Source organism: Amblyomma maculatum, chromosome 1 (assembly GCF_055883805.1).
Source record: "Amblyomma maculatum isolate TAMU_Amacu chromosome 1, ASM5588380v1, whole genome shotgun sequence".
NCBI classification, from domain to species: Eukaryota; Metazoa; Arthropoda; class Arachnida; order Ixodida; family Ixodidae; genus Amblyomma; species Amblyomma maculatum.
This window is the reverse complement of record NC_139344.1, coordinates 143910451-143932948: the sequence shown is the minus strand read 5'-3', so window position 1 is coordinate 143932948 and position 22498 is coordinate 143910451. Positions and strand designations below refer to the sequence as shown.

General features: G+C 46.6%; 1 protein-coding gene across 1 annotated transcript in view; it reads right to left on the bottom strand.

Moving 5' to 3' along the window:
- LOC146204218 (alanine--tRNA ligase, cytoplasmic-like) overlaps positions 1-22498 on the bottom strand; it is a 101678-nt gene that overhangs the window by 14642 nt on the left and 64538 nt on the right. Inside the window, 3 exon segments of the mRNA XM_084589161.1 lie at positions 3390-3503; positions 3583-3669; positions 6370-6489. Coding sequence (XP_084445287.1) covers positions 3390-3503; positions 3583-3669; positions 6370-6489 — 321 coding nt within the window.

Sequence of the window (22498 nt, the reverse complement as noted above, 5' to 3'; positions counted from 1 at the left end):
GGAGGACCGGTCGTGCATGCTGCGTGCGGCAGCGAATGGGTTAAAAACTCACCTGCAAAAGGGATATAAAACGCAATATTTATCTAAAAAAGTGAGGCATCATATACAAGCAAAACACTTTCCTTTATTAAGAGCACATACTTTGTCTAGTCGGAGTCGTTGCTGGAAAAACTCGATTCCGAGCCATGGCTGACATTGTCGCGGCTGTTGTCACCATCGTTGCTGGCATCCCAAATAGTGCCATCCTCGGTTCCGTCAATCGCATTTGACAGTCCAGTTTTTTTTTAAAGCTATGCTCCACAATACTGGGAGAGACCCTGTCCCACGCTGCCAGTATCCATTCACAGACCGTCTCCAAAGGAAGCCTCTTCATTCTTTCAGTCGGAGTGAGACTGTTCTTCGCTGGCCATCCACTCAACGTACAACTTCCGCACAATGTCTTTAAACGGCTTGTTAATGCAGGCATCCAACAGCTGCAGGACTGATGTTAGGCCACTTGGGATGACAGCCAGGTTGGTCTTCATCTCCTTCAACTTCTGTTTGACACTGTCAACGAGATGGCCCTTGAAGCTATCAAGTACCAACATCGATGGCAGTTGCAAAAGAGCACCTGGACGCTTCCCCCACACAGTGTCCAGCCATTCGAGCATTAATGCTTCAATTATCCACCCTTTTTCATGCACACGAACATGGATGCATCCTTTAACTTTCAATTTCCGCATCGTCTTCCGCTTAAATATGACAAAGGGTGGTAGTTTACGATCAACAGCAGTCACTGCCAGCATTACAGTGCACAGTTGCTTTTCGCTGCCAGTTGTTTAGACGGAACTCCCTTTTCGCTCACCGTGATGTTGGGTGGCATGTCGAATGTCAGCGGCGGCTCGTCAGCGTTCCCGATCTGGGACATGATGAAACCTTCCGTCCTGCGCAGCGCTATCACGAAACGGTGAAATGCCACCACTTTCTCATCGTAGTCTACAGGCAAATGCTGGCAGAGAGTAGTCCTTTGTCTCAGAGACAGGTGGTGGCTTCTCATAAAACGTGTCACCCACCCCCTGCTTGCTTTGAACGTTGCAGCTGGGATCCCTTTGTCACGTGCAATTTCCCTTGCCTGGAACTGCAGCATCTCGCATGACACTGCGATCCCGGAGGCCCGATGCTCGCGAACATAACGCATGAGTTCTTCTGCAACGGTGGAGAATTTACATTTTTTAGGTCCCTGAAATGCTCTCCTTCCCGGGCTTGCATTTATCAGCTCTGCTTTCTGCTTCCACCGCACGTGGCTTTCATTGAGCTTGTACTGCCTGGCAGCAGCATGATTTCCATTTTTTTCGGCAAATTCAATCACCTGGAGTTTAAATTTCGCTGGATAGTTGTGGTATCCCATTGCAACCAAATAACCAAACGTCAAACCACTACGCAGAAAGCCGAGCCACCAACAACAAAGAGATGAACGCGTCAGACCATACAACGAACACTACTGCGCTGAGGCTTCGCTTCGGCTGGGATTGCTTTGGCTTGGCTTGCTTCAGCTTGGCCTTGGATGTGCGCCGCACCGATGTGGTCTGCTTGTGAGTTCCCGCGTGCATGCCGGCATTTTCGCGTAATGAGGTGCGCAAAATATGCGGTTAAAAGTTCTTTTTTATAAATCCGAGTAATAAGTTACGGGTGCGCAAATTACGCGAGGGCGGAAACTATCCGAGTAAATACGGTATTATTATTATTATAAATATTATTATACGTGCCAATTTTGCCGGCAGTCAGGAAACTAATGATGATTATAGGCATGTACCACTGCGTCATAGGTCGTGTGCATACAAAACCCTGCAGTGCAGAAGTTTAATGAGTCAGAACGTGTCACGCCACATCAACACTGGCCAGCTGGAACGGGAAAGCGCTAACCGGAAATAATCACACAAGAGGCCTGAGCAAAAGACTGCCATGCCCAAGGCAGCCATGCCGTCATGGGCGATGCGAACATCTGACAGCTTCCCCGTTAAATGTCCTAAAGTCCTTCCTAAAATTCTAAAAGTCCCTACATCAACTGCTTAGACTTTAGCCCCCATTTGCAAACGCTGGATGACGATAATAATACGAGTGGCGACATCTGGTAGCGGATTTTGAATACTAGGAGCTGTGCTCTTTGCTACGCGCACAAGAAGAAAAATTATGTGTTCGTGTCAGTTTGCTATCACTCATTATTGCTCCTGACAAAGAACGTCCAGTGCCCTTGTTAGCGCTATTATTGCTAGAGTTTCTTGCTTACTTCCTAAACTGGTATCTTACACATTCCCACCTACTAGCAGTGTTCCACAAACCTGTTACTTTATTTGGACAGCTAAATTATGAGAACTTCAAAGTAATGAAGTTCGCGATTTAATAAAAATTTTCGGCTGCAAGTAGGACTTCATTATATTGAGGTTCGACTGCAGTACCATATAAATCATATTATTGGTCGAGTGAGAATATAGGTCAACCCTCTTACCTTGAAGTGAAAAAAAGAAAGACAAGAAAAAAAAAAGTGAAGAAGCGCATGTATTTACATCGGCTTTATCCCCTCACTGGGATCCACTATCTCACTCCAAACTTCCAAACGATCTCAGCAGCATCGTCGGAAGATGCCTCTTTGCTGCTCGTCCCCTCCCAGAGTGTGTCATCTAGTTCCATCAAGTGTGTTGCTTACGTAGCATTTCTTGAAAGGCTGCATGTGAACAGCTGATTTTGTCCACGGCACCGCACGCCGAACCACACGCCGAACCGTTGCCAACAGCGGCGATGTTGCTGTTCGCTTCGGCGAACATAACCGTTTCAGCAAAGCCACTGTAAACTGCCTCCACATGCCGTTATTCATTGCTGAAGAGGCATTTCATACTCCCATAGGTCGAACGAAAGAGCACACGCGAAGGTAAGTGCATTTGGGAAGGAAAAAAAAATGCCAGCAACTGCACAATGTCGATGTGGTTTTGGCTGTCCGTTCACAAGCGGGCACGCCACTTGTTGCCAGACTGTGCCTCAAATTCTGCTAAAGACCGCTATATAAGATTAGGGGTGACTTTAGCTTGCTTTCTTCAAGAATAAATCTCCACCTATAGTTCGGTTTATATGGTACCTTTGAAGCCAAGCATGAAACCCATTTCGTGTGCTTTTTTTAAATACTAAAACAGGATATTCGGCCATACAAATACAAATATTGGTTAAAAATGTCATGGTAAAATGTCAATAAATTTCACCTAATTAGATGACAGCTGGACATGCTGTCTACTGCCTATCAAAAGCAAATCAAGATGCACACGTACATATACAGGCACACTTCAAGCTGCATATGTGTAGCCATATACAACAGTCACAAATATTACATGGTTACAAAAGCATATAAAGGCACACTTCACCTTCGGTACTGAGCTCAGGCAAATGATCTTGCCCTTTTCACTGTCCTGACTGAAGAACATAGCAGCTGTATTGGGCGTTAATGTCCTCACTTGCTTCAATGCAGCATCAAGTGCCTGTGCAAATATGAAAAGAAGTGAAGTCACACTAAGTGAACACCAAAGCAAGAAAAATACCATATCATGATTCACTCACCTTAGCATTTTCGCCAACCTCAAGAGTATGGACAATGTAATCACAATCTTTCTTGTCCTCAAGAAGTTTCTTCACAGTCTCAATTGCCTGTAAAAGCAGAGATTGCATTAGGAGTGCAAAAAGAAAGACAAAAATAAAATGACCAAGAAATACTTCATGGCAACTTAGGATACATGAGTCCGCAGTACAGCGCTTACTTCTCGACTTCAGCTTAAAAAATTTCATTATTATACTGTTGCTTATATTTTGAGCCTCGATTCTTGAAACATTCCAGCTCAAGCTAACACTGCTGGAATTCATGATATCTCTCATAGCCTGAGTTGCTTTGGGACGTTAAACCCTACAAACCAAACCAAACCCATGAGAGAACTACAAAATATTTGCTGAAGTTGAAAGTACAAATACCTAAACATGCTTGCTGACTACATCAAAAATTTAATAACATACCTTCTCTAACAGAGACCACAGGTTTGGACACCAGACTAACAACAAAACACTGGCTCTTCCATTCTGCTCCATGATGCAGGCTTCAGCTAAACCCTCTCTTGATGACATCAATGCGCACTTGTGATGCACGCAACAATAATTTCTCATGTTCAATATGGTGTCTGCATGCTTAGGAAGAACAGTAAAATTATACTCCTATTTCTCATGTGCAGGCTGTAAATTGACCTTCTTATCAATTGTCTGCCGCATACGGCGCGTTGCACCATTACGTGCGCGCCGTAGATTGCTTCTTCCAGCTAAACCGCTGAATGCTTGCAGCTCAAATTTTGTGTAGAAATGGCATTTGGTAGTCAGTATTCTTATACCGAATTCGTTTTGGGCAAGCGCCCGATTCGATCAGAAAAAGTAAGAAGTTCGCATAGTCTGTGGTAGCGGCAAAGCACAACAAGTCACTTCCTCAGTGATGGCACTGGTGGTGCTACAGTGAAACCTCGTTATAACGAACAGCTAAAAAATCGGAAAATAGTTCACTCTATCTATAATTCGTAATATAAAATTTCGTAGAAAATACACACAAGAGCAGTGAAATTCAATTAGAGAAGGCACAGCAACTCTGAGGGTGCCTACATGGGTCACGTCCATTTATTCACGCGCAAAGAACTGAGTTATCGCGGCCTGCTTTTTTGTGTTGATCGCGTTCCGTATCACGCCCTGTTCCACAGTTTGCAAACACTCAACAAGGGCAAACCCACTGCTCTCAATAGCACTGCAGTGGCGGCGCAGTAAATCCAATGCAGCAAGCGCTTCTTGTAAAATCGGAATGTTTTCATCGTCTGCAGGGTCAGCCTGAGCTTCGTCTGCGGGATGCTCAGAAACTTCCACAGCGATTTCGGCGTCCGTCAGTACAGCCTTGGTCGCCGCAATGTCGTCGCCGCCTACAAAGTCCTCTACAGTCATTGTTGCGGGCATGTCACCAACAAAACGTGAAGAATCGTTCCAGGCTCATCGAGCTCGCGGAGCTCTGCTTCTGCTTCGTCGGGATCGTCCCCATCGTCACTTGATGCACGGGCCTCTGCTAGAACAAAACCTGCGTGCCGAAAGTAGTTGGCAATCGTTTCGCCTTTCACGCTGTCCGATGCCACTTCAATGCTCTCAGCAAGTGGATCTTCAAGTCCTGCTTCATAAGAAGCTTCACGAGAAGAGTGTCAATCAGTCTCCTCTTGTAAACTGCCTTGAAGGCCCTGATTTTATCTTCAGCTTGGTCTTTAACGTCAGTACTGCTCTTTTTTTCACGTTCACCGCCATCACAGCACTACGCACACCCGCGCACCACTCGACGCCGCGACGCCGCTGCTATCTGCTAACACTAAAAACGCGAAAGATGCAAAAACCAAAAAAGCAAAAGCAACCTTCGATCGCGCTGCTGCCGCCGCTGCTGAAGCGGCGCTGTCAGCGATTGTGAGATGCGAACTCGATTTCTTATCGCCTCCGAGATCACCAGGGGTAATCTCGGAGGCTATAGATTTCTTTGGCTGTCAACTCCCAATGCCGTCGTGGCATCTGTGGCGCTGTCAGCGCCTGCGAGGTAGTCCTGAACGTTTGCTGCGCCGCACAACACACATGTAGTGCAACGAAGCCTGCCTCCTGCTATTAAAGTGAGGTAGTGCTTGGCGTCGCGAAGTTCGTAATATCCGTTTTATGCCGAACCCCGTTCGCTATGGGAAGTTAAAAATACATGCGTTTGACAAAATAATTTCGGAAGAGTTCGATATATTCAATAATTCGTAATATGCGTGTTCGTTATATCGAGGTTTGACTGTACCTCGTTGCGTTGCCAGCTCAAAAAAAGATTATTGCGATGCACGAACAAAACTCGTCAAATTTAGTATTGACCAAATGCTGATTGTTAGTCAAAACCAGCTGATACTGTTCAAACTTTCCACAAAGCCACTCCACCCGCCTACCTTCCTTCGCCGAATCTCTGTAGCCGTGTTGTTGTAAAAGAATGAGATGGTGCCACCAGTGTCATCGCTTCTTTAACTTTCCTGCTGCCACAGATGATGCGAACATTCGACTTCTTTTGAGAGAATCAGATAAGTACTCCTAAGAAATTTGGTACAGAAAATACTTACGAACGAATGGCATTTCTGTGTGAATTTTCAGCTGCAAGGATTCAGCGGTTTAGGTGGGAGAAGCATTCTGCAGCGCGTATGTAATTGTGAAACCCGCTACGGACATGTACAAGACCATATACATAAACATTAATGAAAAAAAAAAAAATGCATATGAACAAAAGCAAACTAATCTGGAAGTACATACAACAAGCAATACACTGCTTACCATTTGTTGGGCCTGAGCCTTGTTATTTCGATCAAGGTCATCAAGCTTCTTCTTGAGGTTTCTCAGTTCCGTTCTGAGCTCATCCTTTTTCCAATAAGAAATACTTGATTGGGAGATCTCCTGCATATAATACATGCCGCAAAATTTGAGAATGTGTTAGCCTCTTCAAAACATACATAATATTCTAAGATTAGGACATCCGGCCATATCATTGAAGCATCTTTAGAGATCACCATAATTCAGACTACTCAGGCTTTCTCCTGCATTAGTGAAGAGTGAAGCCTTGTCAATGAGCTTTATATCATCAAAAGAAATTCCAGTACATTAAAGGGCTTCTGCAGCACCAAATTTTAAGGGGGGACACCCTTCTTAAAACTTTTTTCCTTATTTATGGGTGGATCTGACTGAAACTCGCACCATTAATGTACTTTTGCATGCTGATTTCAAATATCTGATTAGTTTTCTTGTAGATGAAATAGCTTTCAAAATAATCCCTAATTCATGTTCTTCGTTTGGAGGTGAGTTAATTACTAAACACTTTATGGCATGAGGAGAATAGCCCTGCCAGGGTGATCTAGAAGGATCATAGAGTGCCGCTAGTCATGAATTAACGTGGTAGAAGAATTTGAACCAAAGTTACAATAAGTCAAACTTTTATGAATAAAAGCCCAGGTTGGCACCTAAGATTGATAATTAATTCTGTAAATGTTGCCGCATAATAACTGTACATATTTTTGTCCTACGGCACTGTCGAAGGTTTTCTCTTTCTAACAAGACAAGAATGAGAGCTATAGCACAAATAGACTAAGAGATATCTCTCCTCCAAAATTGCAGCACCCTCAAAATTGCAGTTTTGAGAAAACGAGGAAAAACACTTCACAGCATGTAGGTGTAAATTATGTCAATGATTGATATGTCAACAAGATCAGAAACAGGTGGAAAGTGATCTGAAGCGAAAATTAATGGCCTATGCCAATTTGAGCCAAAGTTACGCAATAGGAAACGCTTGAAAGGAAAATTCCATTTGGGTACCGAAGACAACATAACCTTCTCAGCAAATTTTCTTTTGTCGTCACTGCATTTACCTTGGTTTCATGAGACTCGCAGGATTCCCTTTCTAGAAAAAAATTTTTTAAAGCAATAGCAAGAACAGGACCAGAGATATTGATCTTTAAAAAATGCAACACTACCAAAATTGGGGGATTGTCGGAAGCACTCAAGCCTCACGGCATTTAATCAGGAAGGGCAACCCCAAAGACCTCATGCTATTAAAATGCACCAGGAGCATAGTCGGGGTGCATGCTGTCGCGGTGTTTTCTTTTTTCTGTTTTAGCAACGCCAAGCGAAGCCGCCCGCTTCTTTGCAGAACGTACGCTACGGTGCAAGTCCTTTTCTTCAGCTCTCCTGGACCCAGTTGCTGTCACATTTGTACTGCATTCTTGCAGAATTGCTGCTGCTGTATGCTTGCAGCCGGCATTGAAGCGCAGCACAGCTTCTGCTGTGGCTGCTTCCACAGCAAACAGTGATGAGTGCCGCTCTTTGTGGATCAAGGTCCAGATGACCGAGTGGAAGCTTTCGTTCGAGTTCTGGGTCTTCCCCCGAATGCACCTCTGCAGCAGGCTCTTCTCTGATAAACGACTATAAACAGGCAAAAGAGCATCAGCCACATCTCTTGGCAGACTGTAATTGTGCTTTGGTGCAGGCTCCTCTTTTGCCTTTGCAGCGTTGTGGCGGCACCATGACTTCTCACCGGTAGGACACAAACTGTGTTTGGGGCAGTCATCAGTAGATGTGATGTGGTAATATGTCGCCATCACAGCTCGCTGCATGGCATCCACATCACCTACATTTGATCGAAGCGCTCGGCCATAATATATTGCCAGCTTGTCAACTAGATCAGCTGTCAGCCTTCCTCTGCCGCCAAGACTTTGCTTCCCTGCACCCTTGTGTCTCTGCAAGAGGTTGCGCAAAGCTGCTCCCATACGCTTGTGCACGTGATTTATGCAGTCCTCTTTGACTATTTCAATGTAGCCATAGATTGCAGCATCTTTAAGAGCACAGAACGTGCGACTGTCCCCATCGCATAGCATGGTTGTGTAGCGCATGTTGTGGCGCTGCAGAGATCTTTCAAACAGAATTTTGCCAGCCTCTACTTCCATTTGACCAGCCTTGGAGTTGGTGTTTTTTTGGCACTGGTGGCGTGATTTCCAAAGTTCGTAGCCGTCAGTGTTTGGCTTGGGACCAATTTCGCAGCCCAGACAAAAGTTTGACAACACCACATAATCAAGCACGTAACCAGTGAAGAGTTCCACCACGGCACCGACGCCTATATGTGATGAGTGTCCGCGCGTCATCCATGTGCCGTCGTAGCACACGGCAATGTTCCCCCTATGCCCAAAACACAAGTCATCGTAGACCTTCGCCACTGCCTGCGCGGCTTGTGCCATAGCGGTCGTGGCGGCTCGGGTAGCAGCGGGTTGCAGTGTGTTCTTCAGATGCCGTTGAAACGTCTTGTTGTGCATCCCGCGCCGCGACAACCCCATCGCCGAAAAGATATCGTTCATTGCTGTCTGGCCGTTACCGGTTGACAGCATTGCTCGACTAGCCAGAATATTCAGCTCAAAAGGATTGCACCTTTTCTCGCCGTCAACCCTCCGCGAGTTCCACTCGGCCGCAATCTCACCGCAGTTGTCGCACAGCACGATCAGTTTTACGGCGAGGCCATAGCTCCGGTCGCTGGTAATTAAACGCACGCATCCACGACACGTTTTGCACCGCACGGCATCCAGAAGGATATTCACAATGCTGAGGTCAATTACCGCATAGGAGGCTGTTCCGTCCGCATCTGACTCTGCGGACGCACCACTTGCATCGGCGAACAGCGCGGTCTTTCGTGCCGTCGCCGGCGTCGATACCAGTCTATCAAGCGTAGCCTGCTCACGGGCACTCACTTGAGTTATGTCACTGTTAGTGACAGGCGCGGTATCAATACGTACACGACTGCAGTCGGCACGAAGAACGGCGCCGTTGTCCAGCGGAATCGGAGAAGCGTCGCCGCCCGCAACGTGATCGTCACACAATCCCGCAGCACTGGCACTTGCTTCTTGCACAGTATGCAACGAAGTCGCATTCTTAACGCGTTTCTTTGGTTGCTTTCGCCCGAACTTGTGCAAAGAGCGGTACTTCTTTGCGCCTGGCATGACTCTCGCGTTGCACTAGCGTGGTCGGCAGAAAGACAAAATGGCGTCACTGGGAGTCCGCATTTCAGGGCTAGCTTGCTGGAACCAACCAAACGACGCCATTTTGATCACGTGCCTTAACCGGCCAATAGTAGCGCGCGCTGCATGCTATCTTTTTGCTTGTTTTTTATGGGGAAGGCGGAGCGCACAGGGTTGCTTTCCGAAAGAAAAAATAAGCCGAAAGCGCGCGCTTTCGAACGAGACCAAAATCGCCGCGGTGGAGCGCGTAGTTCTCATGCGCCGGGCGATCGAAATTGGGTGTCGTTTGTCCACAATTTAAAGGGCAGTGGGTGTGGTACTGCATTTTTTAATCGCTATAACTTCATAAATAAGCGGGGTATAAGGATGAAAATTTGCGTGCAGATGCGGAATGGTGCGAGGAATACGAAAATGAAAAAATTGAAAATCCGATTTTCAGGCCGATTTTCGGTGCCAAAGAGCCGTGTCCCCCCTTAAACCGTGGACCTCTTGTACCTAAAAGCATAGCTGACCTGTTCCCTACATATCATTCTGCTATTTTACACCTGGAAAAGGCCATTCACAGTGCAAAAAACAAAACAACCCTGAACTGAGTTAACAGAACCCAAACTACTACAGTCGAAACCCGCGATAGCGAAATCTCGAGAATACGAAATTCTTGCCGCAACAAAATATTTCCGAGATCCCGGCAAATGCCCATAGGGGCCAATGTATTTCGTATCTCTCGGTAACGAAACATTTTTGTACCGCAATCCCACGATAACGAAATTTGCTGCAGCGTCGGTCCGCATACTGTCTCCAATATTATGAATAACAGCGTCAAAAAAGCACTCAAATTGAGCAAACTGCAATAGCGCGCTTGCGTGGCTACAGCGAGAGCATTGGCGCCTGGCAACCTTGCAGAGACATTAGTCTGCCAACCAAGATCCGTATAACCCGTGCTATGGTCTTTCCAGTTGTGATGTATGGATGCGAGAGTTGAACTGTGAAAAAGGCTGACCGCCGAAGAATTGACGCGTTTGAATTGTGGTGCTGGCGAAGACTCTTAAGAGTTCCTTGGACTGCCAGAAGATCAAATCAGTCTATATTGTCGACCATAAACCCTGACTGTTCATTGGAGGGTCAAATTCTAAAGTTAAAGCTCAGCTACTTTGGTCATCTGATGAGAAGAGAGGAGTCGCTGGAGAAAGATTTGATGTTGGGAAAGGTTGAGGGTCGCCGGAGAAGGGGTAGGCAGCGAACGCGATGGTTAGATGGCATTCTCGAGGCATTGCAGATGAAGCTATGTGATGTTAAGAAGATAGCGAGAGACCGGAAAGCGTGGCGTGACATGGTCCATAGGGTCACGAAGGGTCGGACATGACTGAACGCCTAAACTGACTGACTGAACCTTGCAGTGCCACAATCGCTGGCCAACGCATGGGGTGCACTTTGTGCTGTCAACACCTATGTTGTTCCAGATGGCCTCAGTGTCGATAATTTCGTTCGCGCTGATGACGACGTAGTTGTCCATGAAGAAATGACCGATGAGGCTATCATCAGCAGCGTGTGCGAAACTGACGACACCGAGGACCAAGGTCCACAACATGGAGAGACGGTAAACCCGAACCCGAGGAATGTGTTGGACGCCTTTGACACGATCCGGTTGTTCTTAGGCGCACACGACGACGACGTGGCAATGGATCACTTCTTGCAGTGTGAGAATAGAACCATGAAGTTGCTGCAAGGCAAGGCTCGGCAAACTAAGCTGACTGACTTTTGGCAATAAATTTTCTTTTTGCGGGCTGTTTTCTATCTTTTCTGTCTCATTTTCGCGGCAACGAAATTCTCGCGAAAGCGAATTTTTTTGCTGTCCCCGGCGATTTCGTTATTGCGGGTTTCGACTGTATAGCAGTTTGTTCTCAATTTACAATTTAGTGTCCCAAATAACAAAATGACACCTTCTTGCACAAACCATACCTTGTTTTTATTGAAGCCATGTGCCATAACGTATAGCTTTAAAAAGGGGATGAGGATGTAGAGAAAAGTCAGAAGCAATTAGATGGGCTTCATTGTGCAACCAGAACAGTGTCTATGTAGCGAATGTCCAGTGACCACTTCTTGTAGCTGTCTTCACAATTACAAGACCTGCCTCCCTTAGGAAACATTTGCGCACAGAAGCCCTTGCTTGGTATGTCTACAGCAAATGCCGCATGTCACATGTGTCAAGTGAAGCACTACAGTGGGGCAGTTGTTAAATGTCGATAGCCGTTTGTCATACTGCTGATGATGGCCCCGTGGAATCGAAGCCACACCTGATGAAATTCGGTGCATGGTTACATTCTCCTTCCGTATAAAGCTATAAGGGGAGAGGGCGCGAGCACAGAGTAATTAGCGCAGCATGTGTTTGCTGGCACAGGACTAGTGTTTCAGATATATGGGACAGGAACGAATCTGGTGGAAGTGCAAAAAAGCAGTAGATCGCTTGTTGAGTCAAGGCGTGTCGTAGTATACACGTGCATATTTGTTATTATGAGGGTTATGGGCACGGCCACAAATTCAATGTGCGCATACAGGACAGGGATATTCTGAGCAAAGTTGATGAATAGATTGTGTAATCTGAAATGTGCGGCAAACAGTCGTAAGTTGTTTAAGGGCTACAAAGAAGTCTTTGTATAAGTGAACTGCATTAAAGATGGGGATGGCAGAAGACAGGCAAAAGCATCGTAGATAGATAGCTTGAAGCCCCAATGCGAGAGAGGTGCATGTATCTGTGGTGTACTATGTCACATGATAGTTAAAGTGAGGATGAGACACACTGTATACACTGGTAACTCCTCGCTTTGCTGTGTACGATGCATCAGTGCAAAGTATGAACCCTTGAGGCAGGTGCGAGGTTAATACCGGTGAAATGAGAGTAAGACAACTTTCAGTAAACTGACAATATGACCAGGGAGGGAGAGCTGTTAAACAGTGTAGCTGAAGGAATTGTTGACATGCTCTGTTTGTCTCATGCTGGTCAATGAGTTCAGTGAGCATAATAAGCTGAGTGTATTAAGATGGAGGAGAGAAATGATGGTGCACATAGCCTCGTGATTATTAGCCTCAAGGGAGTCCCGCTGTATGGGGAAGGGGCGATGCAATTGCGCCTGGTATACTAGCCACAGCTGATGGATTGAACGAATGAGCTGGCGTGCTGTGTATTCGGGAGCTCCCCCTGAACGAATGACTATACGACAGATGAGACCAAGCACAGTGCGAGCCGATTTTATGAATGGCTCTCAACCATGAGAGAATTATCTACAGTTGCAGACTAATTTTTAGGACTCAGAATGATCGAGGAAATGGTGCAATAATCAAAGTCAGAAAAATCCGTGACCTAAACAAAGTTTCTAAAATAATCGCTTCTCTGTGAAAAATTGGCTTTAAAAATCGTGAACTTCACTGCTTGCCGTATTTCGCATATAAGCTGATAACAGAGAAAAGAAAAATAGCATAGCACGATCCACAACTGCAACTTCCATCTGCATGCCGCTCTTGCTCACATGCTAGTGTGATCCAATATGATCAAGCACCAGAGCACATGCAATCATTTGCCCTCACGCAGCAGGTGTGTGCACTGTGCACCGCCAGAAAGCATGCGACCCCTTCAAGGCGATCTGCGCATGCACAGCGGCGCCCCACCGAAAGCTGATCGCCCTATACCGTAACTCTCTAATTAGAACATTTCAGCCAGCACCATGCTTTCGTCATGTTCACACTGCTTCACCTCATGAGATAGTGCAATGCAATAACATTCTGCTTTCAAGGCTAACGATTTATGGCCGCAAAGACAGAGATGGAAATCGCGGGAAGAAACCAAGCTTGATATGTATGTACACCCCTCCCTGCCTCGTGGGTGGCGCCGTCATGAAAGCTGCGGCAGGCGCTACACCTGTCCCTTTTTTCAATGCAATTGGGTGTCGTTTGTATGTAGGCCACCTTGCTAACAACGAAGAGCGCACTGTTACTGCCCAATCTCAAATGGCGACGATGAAGAAATAGCCAAGCTAGTCCATCTGAATTACTCCGTTTAAGTTAAAAAAGGCACTTGCTGCAGCCCTGAAGAACCAGTTGGCTGTGACAGCGATCACTGCCCGTGCCTACATCACACTGAAAAAACAAGCTTTCGCTCAAAAATGATCTCAAAAGTATTTCTGGCACCTATATTGGTCCAAAAAATGAACTTTTGTACTCCATAGAGTCTAAAATATCAAATGTGAATATGTACAGGGTTGTGCACTCTTACTGCAAACACGTGGGCAGGTGGTTGTTCTCTTTAAAGCACCCATAGGTACAATCCAGCTGCATGAAGCCTAGTGGTAGGCCATGAGAAGCATCGCTTCCAGGTCTCACTGTGCCAGCAGCTTTGATGTGTGGCTGCTTCAGGCGCAATGATGTTTTGGAGAGAGCAGAAACATGTTTGCATGTTGGCACTAAGAGTGCCAACATGTTCCTATGGTACGTGATGGTAAGCAAATAAAGTCCAAAATATTGGGCATCTAAATTACCGGACTCTGAAAAATCAGTCAGCTACCATATTGTGAAGTAAAAGGGAAGGGACAGTTTTCTGTAAACCAGCTTTGATATCAAAACAAATGAGAGACAACTTAACAGGTGAAAGAATCAGACCAAGAGGAGGGAGGCGCAATGTTAAGACATCTAGTGCGTGCTGTACCTGTTGTATTCACATATTTGGGTGGCGACATGAAGTGATGTCGTCCATGCATGCGAAGATGCAAACAAAAGGTATGTCTTCCAGGGCACAAACAAGTGGAATAAAGGACACGTTAAAACTGAAACACCACCTCGCACTGGTGGCGCTGTGCAGCGATATGGCGCCTTTCAAAATTTTCTGACAATGTGCACAGTCATCCCCGATGGCACAGTAATAGAAAGTTAAGATTTTTTTCGGTCTTTTTTGTCTTAACTGCATGGTACGAAATGCAGTCTACCGGTTACAAAGGGCATATCCGCAATCATCACCATTGTCGCCCAACACTATTGTGGCACAGGAAGAGTGACTGCATATGCAAGTAGCATGCTCTCTCACGCCGAAACCACTACACCCCTTCAGAAAAAAGTGCCTTGCTTTCAGGTGGGAAATCATAAAATTTCAGCCTTACTGCTATGGATGCCCCTTAATTAAAAGTGGTAAATGATCACTATTCTTGTGTTGGTTGGCCAATCTCCAGGACCCATCTAGACAATTAGCACAGTAAAAAGCCTATGATCTGATTATACCACTGTGTAAATGCAATAACACCATGCAAGTTAATGGGCAACAATAAGGCCCGATCGTCTGACCAACCAGAGACTGACTAGGATCCACTCACCAGACTAAAACAATGAAAAGAATGCTTTTCTTCTTTAAACAGAAACACTAGAGCAGTTAGCACCTAAACACTCATAAATTATAGTCATAAAGCACAATTTACACTGACATATTAGACATCCCTACAACACAAGGTTAGAAAGGGGTTTTTGCTTTTGTTTTTTACACCACAACTTTCCATATTAGAAGTCGCTATAACTGTATTGTTCAGACATCCATTCATTTCTTACGACCTTTTACTTGTACCCAGCATCAAAGCATGCTAAGCATTCTTGCACACCCTTTTCTCTGTGCGCATGTGGCTAGGCCCAATCACACCAATGTTACCAATGGGGCTGCATTTTGGGTACATAACGCTATGCGCTAAATTGCTTTGCTTCACCTGCACGACATGCACCTGCCTTTGTGCCCTTGCCCTGTGTGTGGACAGTGCTTCCCTGGACCTCAGAAAGAGCACCTTCTCTCCCTTGCCAAGAGAACGCGTGGTGCTCTGCAATGTGTGCGAAAAGCTGTTCTTTGCCCTGTGACCAGTGAATAGGATGGTTGCATGGCTACTGTGTTTGCATTTACAGTACATAAAACCCATTTTATTCCCTTAGAGCCTCCTCTACACAATGCCGGTGAGTCTGTCCTGCGAAAGCTTGTTAATTAGAACCTCAATGAATCAAACTGCGCTAGTCCAGCCAAGCTCCAGAGAAGTCTGTTAAATCTCGTTACTAGAGACACTCGGTTATAAGAGACATTTGAAAATGGTTTGGTTGGCTTTCCTATGTCTGCCATGTTAACAACATTGCATACAAGAGACATGGTTACAAGAGACACTCGGTTACTAAGGACAACTTTTGCAGGTCCCTGGAGTAAATTCTTCACTATTTAGAAGAGACACAACCCAGGCGTGCTCATGCAATGCAGGTGAAGTGTGCCAACTTGTACATGATGCACTTCAGATTCCCTTAGCTAAATTCTGCTCCATATCAGCATCCTTTTTGTTGTATATATCAGGAAAGAGAAGGAGTGCTTCCCCATGATTGGAAAGTCAAAACGACCCCGTTGTTTCAGCCACTGGCATCGCATTACTGTCACCTACGAAGCAAATCAAAATGGATGAATGACATCCAGCATTTTTAACTCCTCGCTGTTTAAAATTTAATCACAAGATGAAAGCTCAGAATCCTGATGTCTTTCTCTTTGCGGACAATGCTTTTTGCAGCACCAAAGTTCTCGTGCTCAAAGCCACCAGTTACTTTTTCACTCCAAACTCTACACCCTACCTTCTATCAATAGACAAAGGCATTATGCCCTCAGTCACGTTGCTGTACAAAACAAGGTTGGTAGAACGTCTGTTGCTCGACAGGCAGCAAGACTGTACAATAGTACTAATTGATGCGAAGTTTGCTGTTCAGGTGATTTCAGTTGTCTGGAATGGCCTGAGAAGTGAAGCTGTGAAAAACCATTTCAGACAAGCAGGCTTTAAATGTGGTGACATGATGTAAGAGGGCCCATATATGGATACTGTGGCAAGCTTCCTTAAAGATGAAGCTTGGGCAAGCATCCAAGAGACTACTGGGGTACCAGAATCTTTTGAGGAATTCGTATTTGCAGATGTGAATCTTGTGTGCTCCCAAAGAGCTTACAGAATGTGCAATTCTGGCGAAAGTAAATGGCACATGTGCCATAGGGGATGACTACTAGGACATTTTAGAGGAAAAGTGTCAGCATCTGAGGATGACAAGCAAGTAAGAGTGCTTCAAAGGTATTAGAGCAATAGTAAAGCTTGTAAAGTGTAGTGCTTTACCTCCAGAATATGGGAAGGAATACACTCTGCACTCACAAAAATACATACTTTTATGAGTAACTTCTTTAAGCTTTCCTTAACAATTTCTTGTTAATGCGTGTAAATGCATTTATATGCTGATGTGCAGTAAACTGATTAACACAGTGCTTTTAGAATTTTTGGTTACAAGAGACATTTTTCGGATCCCTTGAGTGTCTCTTGTAACGAGGTTTTACTGTATATATAAAAAAAAACATTCATTCAAACAGAGTCAGTTCTGTCATGAATAATTCGAACTACAGTCAACCGAATTTTTGGACACCCAAACTTTCGAACATGCTTGATATTTCGAATGTCTTTGCGCCACCGCCACAAGCCCCACAGAATCAATGTATACGCCCCGCGCACCACCTGTAGGAGCTAAAGCCCCTCTATCTTGGAAAGTAGCGAAATTGTAAGATCTTTGCCGCCATTTCCCTCGCCTGGCACTTTTCTTCTCTCTCCTCTATGCTCCCCTCTCCAAAGAGAGAGTGAAGGCGGTTTTCCTGGTTTGTCGTTGGCTGCCGGGTCCCCTCATGTGGTCAACACGTCATCATACGTCACCAGTGCCAAAAAATCTTGTTTTGCTTGTTTTTTTATTTTCTCGCTGCCGCCATTAACTGCCTCGTCGTGCCGTTCCTGTGGCTTGCGCACGTACAGTTTCGTGCGAACGATGCCTTGCTGCTGCGCGTTTCAGTGTTCAAGTAGAACAGAAAAAGGATTGACTCTGTTTTCCATTCTACAAGGGAAACGCAACGAGATGCGCACAAAAAAATGGCTGCACAACATAGGAAGGAAAGACTTCGTCCCAACAAAAAGGACTGTTTTGTGCGAGGTACTGTGTCTCATGATATTTATGCATGACTCGCTGTGCATTTGTCAAATTTAAAGGACAGAGATACTTTTCTCTTTTCGCACTTGCTTCTAATTGACGCATTTAACCGTATGATATTTATGAGATTGGAATTGTGTTCCAATGTGCAAGTGTTTATCGCTACATTTCTTCTGTATTTGGAACTATGTATTTTGTATGCGCCACATCTTACGACCTTTAAAGCAAACCAGCATTGTGCCAATAAAATAAGACGCTATTTTGCCTGAGTCACTTTGCCGATCAATTGTTTTTGCGAAGAAATAAAAGCCACTTTTTGCACCTACACTGCCTCTGATTAGCAGCCGTAGGAACATTGCTTCATCTTTTTCTTACAGGTGCGATTTGCAAATGAAAGCGTATAACAATCGACGCTTTTTGCTTATAGGCTAGCCAGAAGCAATCGATGTCAGAATTTGCCGGTTTGCCGCTCAAGCGCAAAGATTCAGAAGATTTCTGAAGAGGCGATTGGCCCTCATTCAGTGTCATCTATCTGTCACCCAACACAGATGACACCACAATTGCCTGCTCAATTTATTTCCCGTTCTTCATGCTTCAGAGTACCCGAGCGCGATGCTGAGTGCAAACATTTCTTCCCGTTTTGAGCGTGTCTTCTCCTTCCTTCTTTGTTGTTGCGAGCAATATGTGCCACTAAAACCAAACATAACATTTTCAAAATTGCTTATATTGTTACGGGGATGTACTTAACGTAACGGCACTGCGATGGGCTGAACTCGACGCTAAAACTTCAGTAGCCATGCAGTATTCACCCTGTCAGCGTTGTCCTCTTTCTCAACGCTTCGTCGTGCCCGCGTTCCTCGGTCGTCGTCTTTGTCAGTGAGCACATCACTTTGGTCCCGCATTTCCTGGTAACACTACCCCCCTCGGCAAAAGGCAATGTCCCAATGCGTATTAGGCATGCGGTGTGGAGGGGGAGTAATATGGCTTGAGGGCTTGAGGAGGGCGACATGTACGATTTCGGAAGTGGGTGTAGCAGTCAGTGACTTTGGGTGGAGCGGTGCAATCTCCTAGGTCACGTCGGTCACTGGGCGTAGTACACGGTAAGGACCTGTGTAGTGGGGCAGAAGTTTTTTACACAACCCCACACAATGGCACGGAAGCCAGAGCAACACCACAGATCCAGGAGGATAGTGCATATCGCGGTGGTGAGCGTCGTAGCGGCGTTTTTAAACTTCTTGAGAGATGGTGAGATTGTGACGAGCAATCTGGCGAGTAGCGTCGGCTTGGGCGATGGTGTCGCGGGCATAGGTTGTGACGGGGCTAGCGGTGGGAAGCAAAGTGTCGAAGGGCAGTAAGGGGTCTCTTCCAAAGAGAAGATAGAATGGAGAGTACAAAGCAGTGTCATGACGCGAAGAGTTATATGCAAAGGTGACAAATGGCAGACTAATATCCCAGTCGCGATGACTGTCAGATACGTACATTGCAAGCATGCCGGTGAGTGTGCGGTTAATACGCTCCGTAAGGCAGTTCGTCTGAGGGTGATAAGCAGTGGTGAACTTGTGCCGAACGGAGCAAGAACGAAGTATTTCCTCAACAACTCGGGAAAGGAAATAGCGGCCACGGTCAGTAAGTAGTTGACGGGGAGCACCATGGTGAAGTATGACGTCGTGCAAAAGGAAGTCAGCAACGTCTGTGGTGCAGCTGGTTGGAATGGCGCGAGTGATCACGTACCGCGTGGCATAATCGGTGGCCACAGCGATCCATTTGTTTCCTGACAAGGACTCGGGGAAGGGCCCTAGGAGGTCAAGGCCAACACGAGAAAATGGCTGTCGGGATAGCAATCGGCTGCAGGTGTCCAGGTGGTAGCACAGGGGGTTTCTTCCGGCGTTGACAGAGGTCGCAAGCGGCTACATAACGTTGGACAGAGCGGTAGAGTCCAGGCCAGAAGAAACGCCGGCACATGCGGTAGTATGTGCGTGAGAGGCCAAGATGACCAGCTGTAGGGGCGTCGTGCATTTGTTCGAGAACGGCAAAGCGTAGGTGTTGGGGAACGACCAGCAAGTGCTCAGCGCCATCAGGTAGCATGTTGCGGCGGTATAGCGTATTCCCATGAAGGAAGAACAGGGCGAGGGAAGAGTCACGGCTGTGTGTGCGGAGGCGGTCGATAAGAGAACTGAGGGTTGGGTCCAAGCGCTATTCGTTGGCTATGTGGGAAAAGTCCGATATAGAGAAGACACAGGGGTCTGACTCATGGTCAGTAGAGGAAGGGGGATCGACGAGATAACGGGACAGTCTGCATCCTGGTGGAGCCGACCGGATTTGTATAGCGGCCGAGGTGGCCAGCAGGATCCTTGAGGGAAGAGAGTCAACATAAGGCGTGGTGATCGGTAATTACAGTGAAGGGTCGGCCAAACAAGTAGGGTCTGAATTTTCCAACGACCCAAACGAGAGCCAGGCACTCCCATTCCGTAATAGAATAGTTCTGTTCTGCTGATGACAGGAGACGACTGGCGTAGGCAATCACGCAGTGTTGGCCACGTTGTCGCTGTGCAAGCATGGCACCAATCCCGTGGTCACTGGCGTCGGTGCGAAGTTCCGTCGGGGCAGACGGGTTGAAATGGGCCAACACAGGAGGATTGGTGAGAACAGCGATGAGGGTGGAGAATGCGTTAGCCTGCTCTGGTCCCCATGAGAAAGGAACGCATTTCTTCAGCAGATTGGTGAGAGGACGAGCAACAGCGGCAAAGTTTGAGACGAACCGGCAAAAATAAGACCACAGTCCTATAAAGCTGGGGACATCACGGGGTGAACGGGGAGATGGAAAAGCACTGACAGCGCGAACTTTGTCACGATCGGGTTGCACGCCGGTGGCATTCACCAAATGGCCAAGCACTTTAAGTTCACGGCGACCAAAACTGCACTTCTTTGAGTTCAGTTGAAGTCCGGCATGGCAGAAAAGTGCCAAGATGGAAGAAAGGCGACGAAGATGGCTTTCGAACGAGGGCGAGAAGACAATCACGTCATCCAAGTAACATAGACAAGTCGTCCATTTGAAGCCGCGGAGTAAGGAGTCCACCATTCGTTCTAACGTAGCAGGGGGGCACGTACCTGTGCAAAGCAGATTTAAACGACCGCTTTAAAAGGTAGCCCAACAAGCCTCTGCCATTCGATACTACTGACCCTTCCGCGGCGCCCCTCGAGCGCAGGCAGGTTCAGCGTGCCGTGCGCAGCGTTCCTGCCGGTGGGAGAGTGAAATCAGAAAAGAATTGAGGAGGAAAGCAGCCAAAAGGAGGAGAGTGTCGCTACTTTCCAGACAGAGGGGCTTTAATAGGTGCGCCACTGAAAGCCACCTACTGGCGGCTGAGGGAAGCACAGGCGGGGCACAGTCCCTGGCTGACTCACTGCTGCAGCAAGCGTGACAGAAGTTCACACATGTGATCTGCCGTTTGTACGGGTGCATGACGATTATTTCCATGACAACAGCGTCCGAAAATGAATTGAATTGCTCTAAAGTGGACTTCTGTCCAAAGTCGCAGTCGGACTTTTGCCCGAAGCGGGACAACCCATTAGAACTGATGCTTGGGCGGATTAGTATGCCATTTTGAAGAACAATGCGACTTGGACAAAGACAGAAGGAAGACACACACGGACCAGTGCCTGTCCGTGTGTATCTTCCTTCCGTCCTTGTACAAGTTGAGCTGTTCTTCTTCAAAATGGGACAACCCGACCCGCGTCCACGCGAAATGCTTGCAGCAAACAAGAGTCACCAAGACCGGCTACGCCGTGAAGACTATCGTGAGTACCATCCCTCTTTTTCAGTTTTAAAATACCGTATTTACTCGCAAATGATCGCACTTTTTTTTTTGAAATACTGACGCAAATTTCGGGGTGCGATCATTACGCGGGGCAAATTTTCTACAAAAAATTTTTGAGCACCGAAAACGCAAACAAGTTGCAGGTCAGACGTCTTAGAACATATATCTAGATTACAACCAAAAATAAAAGCTGAGTAAGGCTTACCTTCACAATAAACACGCACATTAAGCATCACATGGAGTGCACAATGCCCATTTATTTTTTTTCGTCAGTACTCTAATCAAAGTCTGAATCCTCGCCATCCTCGCTTTCACTGCTGCACGACTCATCGGAAACGGCAGTGTCGTCGCTGGGAGCATCTTCACAATCCCACAGGAAGTCATCTTCCGTTCCATCCAAAGCGTTAGATATGCCTGTCTTCTTAAAACTCTTAGCCACTACCTCGTCGGGGATACTGCTCCACGCTTCTGTGATCCACGAGCACAGCATCTCCACGGATGGCATTCTAATCTTTCCGCTCGGCGTCAAATCATGCTGGCCCATCGCCATCCACTCGGCATAAAGTCGTCGAACGTTGTCCTTGAACGGTTTGTTCAAAGACACGTCGAGAGGCTGCAGCAGCGAAGTCAGGCCGCCAGGAATGACTGCAATGTCCGTGCGCAGCTCTTTCAGCTTGGCACGCACGCTGTCCACAAGGTGACCCCTAAAACTGTCCAAAACCAGAAGCGAGGGAAGCAGAAATGCTCCTGGTCTTCTTCCCCAAACAGTCTTGATCCAGTCGACCATCAGGTCTGCAGTCATCCACCCTTTCATCTGTGCACGTAATGGATGCCACGGGGAAAGTTTCCCTTCGGAATAGTCTTCCGTTTGAAGATCACGTATGGTGGCAGCTTCCGCCCGTCAGCCGTCACAGCAAGCATGACTGTGCATCGCTGTTTTTCTGCGCCAGACGTCTTCACGAGGACGCTCCGAGCACCCTTCTCGTTCACAGTTGTATTCCGGGGCATGTCGAACGTCAGTGGAGTTTGATCGGCGTTTCCAATTTGCGACATGAGGTAACCGCATTTTTCGCGAAGCCTAGTGACGAAGTGATGGAA